Raw genomic sequence first — 13,240 nt, forward strand, 5'->3', positions numbered from 1 at the left:
CTAATACGAAAGCCAACAAAGCTCGCCCTAGGACTGCCACCAACCGCCTCCAGTGACCGATTGCTTCGCATTGGTGTTCACAACTGCTGGGAAGGACTCGCGGAAGCGCACCTCATCAATCAGATCGAGAGACAGCTCAAGCTCACAACCACAGGTCCAGCGGTCCTCCGACGCACAGGATACGCAACCAACCTAGAACTCGATGGCTAACGAAGGGCAAGAACCCGTCGAAGCTCTGAGAATGTGTTCAACTTCACCGGATCCTTCAGAACATGCATCCTGACCCCAACCGAGGCAGACGTCTCGCCAGGGTAAACGTAATCAGACACAAGCACAGTAACGACACGCACGCGCGCTACGTGTACGAAACGCCTTCGCCATCACCGTCACAGAGTACAAGGGGACAACGCTGACGTTGGCGAGAATTCTGGCCAAACGCAGGGACACAGCTGAGGAGGCTGCTATAGCACTCGCCACACATATATGCGAGGATGCCGTAATAGTCTTCACCGATTCTCACACAGCGGCATGCGACTACATGAAGGGTAGGATCTCCATCAAAGCGATCAACATGTGAAAAGCGGTGACACTGCTCTTCACTACACCTGCATCATGTGGGTTCCGGGACACGAGTGACTCGAGAGGAAGGAAGCGGCACACATCGCGACCCGCACAAGCGTCAACCGGGCCAACCTGCACGAGATTCTAGACACGTCCCACCCACCCACATCAGCGGAGGAAACTGAAACCATAGCACTAACCTACTATAAGCACTACTGCAGCACTACGGCTTGGACGCAGAGTATACTCTCCCCCACACCCAAAACTAAGAAGAAACGAAGGTACCGACTACAGACGACTCCAAAGCAATACTTTCACCCAAGGCATCTTATTGCATCATTAGCAGCCGGCGCTATACAGCTACACCTATACACATTTAAACGTGCCAGACACCCTGGCACACCTTCTATTGCAATGCCAGAATACCGGAGCGAGCATTCCAGCGACACTACCAGCAGCAGCAGAGGCTGACCCAAACCTCGTCACTGAAACGTGGGAGGCTGCGAGCTCCAAGCAGGACCTGGTCGACCAGCGCGAACTCGTCGCCCGGGCACGGCGGGTGCTACAGGCCAGTGGGTTCCTGGAATAAGGCTGCCCTCCCACTTCAAGTGACGAGTCATTGTTTCAAATAAAGGTTCATTCATTATTCTTCTTCCAGCGCAATCAACTTACAGTTCGGAGCGTCATTCAAGATAAGTGTAAACCATGATACATCCTCGTTTAAATAGCTCGTATGTGGTCCACAAAGGGACGAATAGCCTGAGAAGTGGTGAATAAAATCGCTGATAACATGTTTTGCTTTTGTTGTTGTTGGATTTTTTCTTCCTCCGACTTCGTTAGTAACGCCACTTTTTATCTTTTTACTGCAGCAGTACGTACATTTATAGAATAGCTTTGTAAACAAGCGTTTTCATATTGATACTATGTTTTCGCGGCATTTGAGATGGACTAAGTAGCAACTTCCTGACTCACACTGGACGCTTGTACAGACCTTAATCATATTCTGAGCTAGCATTGAAGCAGCAGACAGATAATGTCCACTCGCGCTGGAAAGACGCAAAAGCCCCGCGTAGAATAATCTAAGCGCTAGTGGTGTCTATAAAATATGACGCGTGAGTTTAAACGCTTATTAAAGCTCATCCAAAATTTAAACTCGTATCGGACGTCATAATGAGCGATGTTCCATACAGGAGGTGTAATGCTCCAATATTTTATCTTGGAAATGAAACCTTACCTGTTTCGGTTGTGCAGATTAGTAGATATACAAGCATATTAAAGGAAATTGCACGCAATATGCTTACTTACGAATGCAATATGCTGCTTACGAATGCACGCAATATGCTTACTTTGGAGAAACTTGATGTTTGATATACAGCTCGCACAAATGCTACCCTGGCATGTTCGCTAGTATGAATGAAGTGTTTTCTCAAATGAATTACACGAATTCCCAGGAAGACTTCTATCCTTCAAGATACTTTTTCGAAGCTTTCAATACGTCTCGGTTAAACGGAGACACCCTCACGCTCAGTGCAAGACACAGCGCAGGCTGAAAACTGAGAACCAGTGTTGCTGACGCCAGGCAGCGTTAATTCTAGGGCTGAAAAGGAGCATACGCGTAAGTCACGGTCTCTGTGTTATGACGCCATTGGAAACAACCGAACGGCCCACATGTCAAAGAACTATGCGGGGTTGTTTATCGATTTTGACGTCAGCGGCGGCTGTGCACTTTCGCTCTTACGCCCACGGGGGCGATTTTATCGGCTCTCTGGGGAGAAGCTTGTTCCTTCGGCGAATTGGTTGGTTTCATAGGCGTGTGTGCTTCAGCGTAGCCGCGTTGGCTTCCCAGTCGGCCCTGAGTTAATTATTTTTTGTTTGCACCCTTACATCCCGCCGCGCTGAGCCTGTTGCGAAAGCACAAGAGAGCGAAATAACAAACGACTCGCACAAACCCAGCTACCGGACGCTGTGGTCTCCACAGTCGCAATTTTCTCACACAGCAGGTACTTTGTGCGTATTATCTCTCATTTTCTTTCCTATTGAAAACTTAATTTGTTTGGTTCGAAGCGGTCGATTACTCGCGTGAACCCGCTGCTCAATGTCCACGAGTTTCACAATAAATTGTGCAGGAATGGCGCATCAAATTAAAGAAGAGGCAGGCGTAACAACGCACATATCCGGAAGTAATAGCTTGGAATACCCAAAGTTAAGCGGAGACAAACCAACCGGCAGAACCAGGTGAAACCCGCCGTGGTTGCTCAGTGGCTGTGGTTTTGGGCTGCTGAACACGAGGTCGCGGGATCGAATCCCGGCCATCTTTCGACGGGGTCGAAATGCGAAAACACCCGTAAACTTAGATTTAGGTGCACGTTAAAGTACCCCAGGTGGTCGAAATTTCCGGAGTCCTCCACTACGGCGTGCCTCATAATCAGAAAGTGGTTTTGGCCCGCAAAACCCCATAATTAAAAAAATAAAGAACCAGGTGAAGACCAATTAACGAAGTCAACGGTTTGACAAAAGCTCGGCTGGTCAGCATTAATAATAGTCGCAGGTGAGCCGAACGCTAACCTTCAAACAAGAAAAATACAAAACGTTTTGTGAAAAAGGCTCTCGTGCCCCATATTACCTTTCACTATAAAACATATCATATAAAATTAAGTTTTGAGATTTGACGTCCCGAAATTGCACACTGCGTTATCAGGGACGCCGTAGTGGGGAGTCTCTGGTTTAACCTTCCCCACCTAGAGTTCTTTAATTTGCAAATGTACGCGAGCGTGTTTGCATTTCACCCCCATCGGAATGCGAATCCAACCCACGACCTCATGCTCAGCACAGCAATGCCATAGCCACTGAATTGGCGCGGTGCGTCATATTAAATCTGTTGTATCGCCATAACAGTTCACCAACTCGCTTAATCTTCATTTTGGCATAATTCTCAATGAACACGGGGAACTAGCATTTCAACTGCAATGCAGTCCTAAAAGTGAAGGGGAATAATATATATATATATATATATATATATATATATATATATATATATATATATATATATATATATATATATATATATATATGTGTGTGTGTGTGTGTGTGTGTGTGTATTGTAGGAAAACTTCAGCAATGGCCTGGCTGAATGTCTTGGAGGAGTTTCTGTTTCTTTTTTCTTTTTCACGGAGCCCAGTGATACAGGTTCTGTGGCTACACACTGAGCAGTGTTCAGGTGGGGTTGAGTTGCACCACCGGAAAAGGCGAAACATTTGGAGTCCGTGTCCTACGCGTCATTCAGACGTCATTCAGCCAGTAGGCACGTCCGTGCCAGCCGTCTACTACACAGTGCAGTGATCGCCCCCTTGCAGCCGCTGGCTTTGTGGACAGAGAGCGGCGCGCTGCTCTCGAGCGGTCGCCGGACTGCGACGCCTGCCCTTGAAAGGGGCTGACGTCAGTCGGGGTCAAGGCGTCCGCGGGTAAACCGGTTCGTGACCTTTGTGAAGGTATTACGTTTATCAGTTCCCCCTCGCCTTCGATCATTATCGCGCTGCTTCTTTCACCTCGATGACCGTGGCAGATCAGTTCAGGAGAGAGCGATTTTTTCCGTAGATGCAAGAGGCGCGATCGGCCCGATAGGGCGCCAATAAAAGGCTCTAGCAATGACCGGGCGCGCCTATGAACCATGAAGTTGTTACTGGTGCTGCTCGCGTTCGTGCCACTCCTGTGCGCCGAAGATGGCCTCACAGAGGCCGTCACCGGCAGCACCACGTCCATCGCGACCATGGAGACGACGCGTGAGAGCACGACCGAGACTACTACAGAGACGACGACTGAGACCACTACCACAGAACTGACCACAGAGGAGTCGACGACAGAGTCAACAACCGAGTCGACACCCTTCGGGCACACTGATGTGCCGGAGGCGACCACGCTGGACTTGGAGGATTTCATCGACGGTTTTGTGAAGGACTTGTCCAAACGAATCGGACCGTCCATTTCTGTCATACTCTCGGACGAAAACATCACCGAAGAATGCTCCGGCGCTCTGCTCAAGGTGATGCTTGGACTACGAAGCAAGTCTCCGTGGGCACTTTTCAGTAAGTCGTAGATTTCGATTGCCCGCTTTAACGCGCCTTGAGTTTAGCAGTAAGAAGGGCTGTCTGATAGCTCGGTCAAGTGTTGATAAACGTCGCTACTATAATTGATTTTAACGGCGCTCTTGACCAAACTGCTTGCAGCGGCACCAAGCGAATGCAACGCGAATCTTGACCACAATGGCCACTGAAAAAAAAAGAGGCTCTCCGGTATAAAACCCGTAGAGCTCTTACCCCAGTGGTCAATGGTGTCAGAAGCAAGGAAATGTAGCCTTCTCTCATATAAAAACGTTGATGTCTGCTAAAAAGCGCGGGATGTTTCTCTTGTCTCCGTTGTGAGCTCACAGAGTAGGAGGAAATATCACATTGTGGATACTTATTCTAGCATGTTTTCTAAGCATCCAGTCTCTACGCATTTGGCTTAAATGATCTTTCGTGTAGAATAAAACTTTACATAAATATAATGCGCCCTGTAAGTAATTCGAAAGCTGTTCAGGAAGAAAGATGATGTCTAAGAAGCATCCATACATGCCTTTACTGAGTGCAGGCATGCTATTCTGACCCCAGATTTTACCACGCAAAGTAGCATACTGCTATGGGCGATGGATTATGCTCTAGTAAACGGCAAATTAGTTCACAGCTATAGGAGGTCCAAAACTGAGTGAGTAGAGCAACATCCCCAGTGACCCGCTGTGGTTGCGCAGTTGCTGGTCTTGGACTGCTAAGCACGAGGTCGCGGTATCGGATCCCGGCGATGGTGGCCACATTTCAATGCAGGCGAAATGCGAAAACACCTGTGTACTTAGATTTGGGGGCACGGTAAAGAACTTCGGGTAGACCAAATTATTGTGCCTCATAATCATAAGTGGCTCATAATCAGATCGCGGTTTTGGCTCGTAAAACCCCGTAATTTTAATATCTCCAGCATTTTAAAGAGAGAAATAGAGAAATAGAGAGAGATTAATATGCCCCTTCCCGGAGGAACCTATATAAATTTTATCGCAATCACAATAAGCCCCATGGCGACTAGCAAATACAAGTGCTCTGGCACACAGTTTTCCAATGCATATAAGTTCCTGCTTTCCTTCTTTCCTTCTTTTTTTTCTAGTCACTCTCTGCGTGCAGTGTCATTTCGTTTCACAAGGTCTTGCCGCTTTCTGAGGCATTTATTTGCCTTCATGTCTTGCCCTTTGGCAGCTGTTCTTTGATGCTGCCCAAATACCCTTCGAATCGACCGAAAAAATGCGAATAGGTGCCTTGGAACTGTTTTTTTTTTTTTGGAGCAGCTGTTGACTCGTTGTTTCGCACCTGCCTTGCACAAATGGGACAGCGTAGGGATAAGAAATTGAGCACGCAAGACGCCCATTAGCAGCACCAATATGACGAGATTACGCGGAACTTAGAATCCTGTGCATTATTTATTGTGACATAAGTCAGCTTAGCTCCATGACATACATTGCAAGCTATACACCATACGAGGCATTATTAAGGTTACGAAGAAGATTGTGGACAACAGCACGCGTCAATGTAGATTGAGAAAAAGTAGCTGCGAGGATAAAGCCTGTTCAGACTTGCAATACTGCTGCGCGACTCAACAAGCTTACCTTCATCACCGTTCGCTGCGCATTTGTTCGCTAAGAAAATTTAAGCCTGCCCTGCAAAGTGCCTCAGACATCACAGAAATTATAACATGTCGTTGCGCAATGCAGTATTCTTATGACTATGACACATGACTCTTGATGCCACAGCGATAACAGACGTCTTGCGTAGCATCTGACTCGGGTAAGATTTGGCGAACTGCGCTCGCTAAACACTTTCTTCTCATAATTTATTTTGAAGTCTGGAAGAAAATTTCAATGTGCCAGATTTGGGCCTTTAGCAGTTTTTTTTTAACGTGGCACATGTTCCGAATACTCGTCAATCAGGCAGACGTTCAAATGAATGAAGTCCTTTTTTTGTGCAAAATATGAAGTATGTTATTCTAAAGCTAGTGTGGAGCAAATCGACGGTATCTCCTATAGGGTACCACAGAGGCAAAGTGAAAACATAAATCTTGTAAATTTATCGAGCAGTAGTCCCAGAATTTTCGATTCTAATTAAAGGGACAGTTCGTGACCAGTTCTAGATACCCTGTAGCTTCGAAGATAGTGTTATAAACCTGCAATATCTTAAGTTTGGCTCTCTTTCCCTGGCCGTTAGCAATATATATTAAAACGACGCTCAATTCCCTTCGCACCGTAGGCTTTTTTTTTTTCATTACAGCCGTCACTGACGGAAAGCTTTTGAGTACGTAAGCCGCAGCATTGGCACAGGCTTACCCTGTGTAAGAGCTCCCTGTATGAAAGTGCCGAATAAGTACGCGGCTTACATAACAACACAGTTTCTTTTGATGTAACTTGTATTAAAGACAACGCGCACTGAAATTTCTCGCGTCCCTTGAAAAAAACTTAGTACTTGTGCACTTAGCTCAACACGTCTATGATTCGCGCTGGCCGCGTTGAAAGAGAGAGACAGTTTAATGATATCTGGAGAGGTTAGCTATAGCGGCAAGCCTGGCATACGATACACCAGGTGAGACGGTGAGGGACGAAAGAGAGTGCGGTAAACACACACACATACATACATACATACATACATACATACATACATACATACATACATACATACATACATACATACATACATACATACATACATACATACAACACGAACACACACTAGCACGAAAGTTATTTACATAGGCTTATTGAGGCCTGTATGCCCCAGGAATGCTATAAGAGCTCTGGTGGAGTTCATTTGAGCTCTCGGACAATGACACGTTCCAAGAACATCCCGCAGCTGAAATCTCTTGTTTTGTCTCATGTTAAAGGTGTTCCTCAAAGATGCCCTTGGGGTTACAGAGGAATTAGAAACACAAATTAAATGTTATAAGTACTCATAAACACCGCAAGTGGGACACAATGACATGCTGGAAAAATGGATTAAAAGTCTGCGGACGATCTATAATTTACCAGAAACCTCGATGACAGTGTGCTGCCCTATTTTTTGACGAAAACTTTATGGTTGGTGTTGATAGTGGTCTCTAGAGAGAAAAGCAAGTGAAAGGGAAGATTACACGCGACATAAGGAGCAGACAGGATGCGTGCTGGCCTTCGTGATAACCTTTCTACTCCTTCGTTGTGCGTGCGCCTTCATTAATAGAAGCTGGACATGCACCAACGTGCCCAACATTAAGTAGTACTGGCAGTGGGTTGCATCCAACAGCAGTGCTCACGCCTTTTGCATTCACTAAAGAAAGAATGTCCCCATTCCAGTGCTGGATTCGAACGCCAGACCTGCTCCCGGCACCTTGAACGGAGCGACGGGATCGTACGGCGACTACGAGGAGTGCCTGGACGTGCACCATCAGCCTTCCAACGGAGACGCAGCCATCTTCGGCCAGTACTGCTCGCTCTTCATGACTCTCCCACTCGGCTTCACTCGCAAGTCGGCCCAGAGGATGCAGAAGGACGGTTACTTTATGGTGAGCATTCACACGCGTTGCAAGCACGGGAGCGCTTAAGTGAAACCAGTGGCTGGAAGGCGGTAGTACGTGTGTTCTGCACCTACTCACAACAGCAGAACAAAGCAGACGTTCTAACGGAAATGAAAACGCTGGAACGCTGTACAGGCGGGTTAATACCGCGCCTTGGCAATGGAGCCCTCGAATACTTCCGGCTTGGGGAATTTGTAGTCGACATGTGCAGAAAAAAGGTGCGTTTTGTCTCGCACTGAATGACCGATTTTCCCCTCAGAGCGGCTGCGCAGAATGCGCCACTTATTCTTGCACTGAAATGCCATAGAAAAAAAGAACGACGCTGCTTGACAATTTCACTCACCGCACGCCTGCGCGAAACTAATCAAAGGCAGTGTGAGCGTGGTCTCTTCCCAACAGCTGTGCAACGGCAGCAAGGGAGACATGTAAAGTGACACTTGTGGTTTAGGATGTTGTGCAAAGCGCGATTTATGTTCAGGACATTTATTTAAAGTTTGATATTAAACATTTTCAGTAGCGACCATTTATATCATTTCAGCTAGAAAATCAATGGGGAAACAGCTTCAATGCGTTTCCTCTCCATCGCGCAGAACAATTGCTGTATCGTAGCCGGCGCGACTAAAGGCGAACGTCTCCCAAAAATTCATATCAATAAAAAATATGCTATGTCCAGCAGTTCCCCGCTGCTCTACTACGTTTTACCACGCTTCGTGTTCAGCTACGTACGCTACCTCCTCGTAGCAGGACGTTTTCACTGGCGAATTATTCAGCCGTCATGACGCACTTCGGACGCATAATCACTACGCTTTCTACATTTCCCTTTTCCCGTACACGGTAGCCAACCAGACATGTGTTCTGGTTGACATTACTGTTTCATTGTGCTTTATTTCTCTCATTCTCTCAATTTCGCTATCGAGAGGGCGCGTGTCCCCGGCGGCTGCGAACGTGAATGCAAAGCTATTGCCGTTACTATTTTCTTGCTGCGCCTGCTTTTCTTGTCCGTAGTAACTGCGGTTTTACTGACACGCATTGTTGGACCATGAGATCAAAGGAAGATATTACCCCAGAATAGGCCAAGAAACAAATAGCATGAAAGTTTTGTGCAGCGAGAGGAAGAATGGGCGACTGTAAGCTTTCGGCAGGTTTTCTTCTTTAGTCATATGCTAGCACCGTCGACTCATAGGGTCAGCAGTGCTTGCTGTGCCGTCGGATCTTGTAGGCCTGCAAGTATAACCGCTCGCTTCGCAATGGTCTTTCTTTAGTCGGTTTCATTCTTCTTCGTGCTTCCTGCATTTTCGAATTTAAGTGCCGAGGAAAGCTTCCCATAAGGGGCTGGCACCTTAACAAAGTATTTGGAACGCGCCTTTTACGCGGCTAACATACATTCACTGGAGGCAACGCGACAAAAAAAGATGATATGCAATACCGCAAAAGCGACTGCACTGGCATCTTATTTTCATTGTTGGCCCATCCGCTGCCGCACAGACTCATTGTTGTCTCCATTTAATGTTTTTTTTTTTTTTTTAATGCGTGAAAACTTCCTGGTCAACGAATAGATAGATTGGCAAAGCTAATATTTGGTAAGACTTGCGCCAAATTATTAGTGAAAACACACTGTATATAATAAGATATTGGAATCACTTGTTGGCCTCCAGGGAACCCACAGTGTGACAGTCAGCGCTTTTCTTGAAAAAATATGCGGATCACGTATGCTACATTCAGGAGATGTTGTTTTTGATTGACTTTTCCCTTTTGTTGCCTCTTTTCTATCGAAACTTGCCAGCATTACAAAATACCTACAGCACTTTGCAAAAGCCAACCAACTCATTTTAAGAACAACTTTAATTTCCTGTAATAACGTAAGAGCGCAACAAACTCTTCGTTTATTACACTGTATACCCAAAGCACTGCGCTGCGGCACACGAACTGCATGCCTGAATGGAGCGCCAAGCGGTGAACCTGACTAAGCTTGTGCTGCATTTCATTGCAGGGTCGCCGAGCACCAGACTTTTTCTCGTCAGATGAACGAAGTTACTTCAAGGGTCAGCGGTTGGGCATCTGCTTGCCACAGCTTTGCACGCTGGCAGACGTACGGCGCATGGTTGGCCTGAGTAAGTAGAACACTTTGCTCTCCTACTTGGCACTTAGAGCTTAGGGATGCTTGTGGGTCCCCCGTCTTCTATTAGATGCACTGAGCTAGTAACATTCATGGGAGCGAAAGGCAGTGACTAAGAAATTCGATGGAGAGTTTGTGCGAGGAGCAGATGAATGCTCCGGGGAGATATAATGCGAAGAAGGCGAGGCAGGGGGATCATCCACAAGAACGCCTGTTTGTTGTGCGACACTGTGCGAAGGCTAATAAAGGAATAAAAAGAGTAGGAGAAACATCAATAGGCTATAAATATTCCAGGAGTTTCTGCGCTGACACATCCTCCTCCCCCTCCTCCCCCTTTCCCCCTTCTGTCTCTCTCAATACCTATGCGCAACAATGGAGGACGCATGAGCCACTAATGTGAGTGCGCGACGTTTACTATTGAAAACAAGGAAATTGACATATTTGTTGGGAGCATCGTCTCACGAGGTTACATTTATCCTGCTCCGTTCTCTGTTGATTGCACGCAATGTGTATCCAAGCTGTACGTATTTTAGAGACAGAAAGAGCGCCGACTTTGTCTTTATTTCGATATGTATTGATAGTTCTGTTACTTCACGTTCTTCTTGATTTGCTTCCCATAGCACTTGACCCCTATGGCTTCAAGTACCACGTCTCAGGTTGCGACTCCATACTGAATGAAGACAGGAACTGGAACTCTGTGCGAATTGGCATGGTGTAAGTACTGTTTTTACAGTTCTAGTAAGTTCCTTGCATGGCCATAAAGATTTAGGATTTCTCGATGCGCAGAGCTCGATAATTGTTTCACGCTGTCACGATGAACAATTCCCATTTGCGTCGACCCATACTTTAAGGAACGGCGGCACCATTGGAAGTAACCTGGACAGATTCTTAGTAGGCAGTGCATATATTACCCCACGAGACGCTGTAGATACAAGAAGTGTCAAGTACAACCTGCAAAAATTGAGGCTTCGTGGTCTCTACACATATTTGTTTTTTTTTTTTTTTTTTTGTTCAGCGACACAACAACTGCCATCGACTTATAGAGCCGCATGACGAGCACAAGTCTTTCTCACCCGCCAAGCCGCTACCGTTCGCAATTTCCTGAGACGCTTGGATGTTTCAAATTAAGTCTGTGGCATTTCTAAAGGGACTCAAACGGCAAAGAGGACTTGGACTAAAACGGCATGCTTGGCGCTCTTTATGAATAACGATATTTCTAGAACGAGAGACAGTGAGGAAAAATGGGCCGAGTGCTGACCGCTCCTCTCGTTTTTCCTCCCTATTCTCTTCGTCCGAACGTGAGCACGGCGTCTACCGCGAACGTCTTGTTTGTATACAGTGGCTGGCGGACAGATTACACAAGAGTGGCCTGCTGTTCACCCTCCTCGTTACCAGTAAAATAATATATATAACGCTGCAGAGTTAGCTTCAAAAGGAGAAAGTTCAAAGCATCCATTGCGTCTGGCCTTCGGGTTGCTTCTTTTTTTTTTTATTTTTTCCCCTCTAACGATGTAGCCATAGCGCCTGCACGCGAAGTGCTCAAAGCGTAGCTCTTCCACCGGGTACGCGGCTGGGGAAAGACACTTCTTTGAGGCTTGCGTGTGCGCAGGAACATGCACAAAAAGGAAAGGGCGTGTACAAAAAACACAAACCAAAAAGTAAAAAACGACAACGACATAGCTTCGTGTGACATAAATGAAACTAGCATTTAGGCGGTCTAAAGCGTGAAATGTATTATAAGTGCTCGAACCAGGAAATACGACGACAAGGATAAAAAAAAAGCCCAGTGTCACTGATAGTGTTCTTTTTTAGCACTGGTAAACATACCTTTGAACATGAGGAGTTTTTTAATGACTTGTAGGAGTAAACGGCGGAGGTTAAATCTCACATACTTTCGGTTTATGGTTCGCTGCACGCTCAATACTGTCAGCTAGCATGTCTCAAGGGAGGCGGGGGGGGGGGGGGGGGAAGTGCGAGGCTAGGCCGTCAAGCCTCCCCCCCCCCCCCCCCCCGCACCTATCTGGATTCACCAGCGCATTGAGTCTCTCTATAGCTCAACTCGGGCACTACGCTTTGCCTGATATATTGCAGATTAACCTGTTTTACTTATCCTGAGAACATGAAAACTTAACCAGAGCATACGTATATACACAATAGTGTGAGACGCTTGACCCACTAGGAACGTTCTAAGTTAACTCTATGAAAGATCTAGGTCAGTGTAAGAGCCACCTCCGGTGCGATTCAGAGCGATTACGTCTTCCCAGTTTTGTTGTCGATTTGCATATCGCAGCTGTTATTTCTTCTTCGTGTCGTGCACTCGTCGCTGCTTAAGTAGTTTCTGATGTAGATGATAATATCTTTGACTTGGAATCAGTTCATGACACACATTCGGGAGACGACAACACGTTGCCAAATCGCGCCATTGCCAAGACACTGGCATCATGCCAAGGTGATCGTGACCGAGAACGTTGGCTCGCACTGCCGGGGTCGTTGCCCAAGCGCCTCCTGTGTGCAACCGGCCGTCCTTGAGAGCACTTTGCACATATGCGGACTGTTCCCGCCAGGCTGCTCCCCTTCTCAGTCTTGAAATGGTTGCAGTCATTTGTCTTTCTCCACCTGTCGCTAAGGTCTACGATCTGTTAAAGAGCGCAGCCGAAACCAGCCGAGATTTTTGCTGTGGCGATCGTCTGGCCAATGATCTCAAAACTGCGAGACACACAGAGCCGGATTATACGCGTCGGAGTAGAACCATACTCTCTCTTAAGGTGCATAAGCCCAGGTTACGCATAAAGCGTAACCTGAGCTCTCGCATGCCGTATGGCTTACAGCGAATTGTAAGCTATAATGTTCCTTTGCCTTGCGTCTGAAAAAGCACTGTGTTTATCGTGTCCACGACATATCGCTGAACAAGGTAAAGCACCTGCAAGGCGTGCAATACGCCAGATTTCC

The 13,240-nt window shown here is 46.7% G+C and overlaps 1 protein-coding gene across 1 annotated transcript in view; it reads left to right on the forward strand.

Moving 5' to 3' along the window:
- Positions 1–4,228: 4,228 nt before the first annotated feature.
- Positions 4,229–13,240, forward strand: part of LOC126545736 (O-acyltransferase like protein-like) — a 51,676-nt gene continuing 42,664 nt past the window's right edge. Inside the window, exons 1-4 of the mRNA XM_050193688.3 lie at positions 4,229–4,643; positions 7,955–8,163; positions 10,166–10,286; positions 10,912–11,005. Of these exons, the coding sequence (XP_050049645.2) occupies positions 4,229–4,643; positions 7,955–8,163; positions 10,166–10,286; positions 10,912–11,005 (839 nt within the window). The remainder of the gene's footprint in view (positions 4,644–7,954; positions 8,164–10,165; positions 10,287–10,911; positions 11,006–13,240) is intronic.

This window comes from Dermacentor andersoni, chromosome 1 (genome assembly GCF_023375885.2).
Source record: "Dermacentor andersoni chromosome 1, qqDerAnde1_hic_scaffold, whole genome shotgun sequence".
Classification (NCBI taxonomy): domain Eukaryota; kingdom Metazoa; phylum Arthropoda; class Arachnida; order Ixodida; family Ixodidae; genus Dermacentor; species Dermacentor andersoni.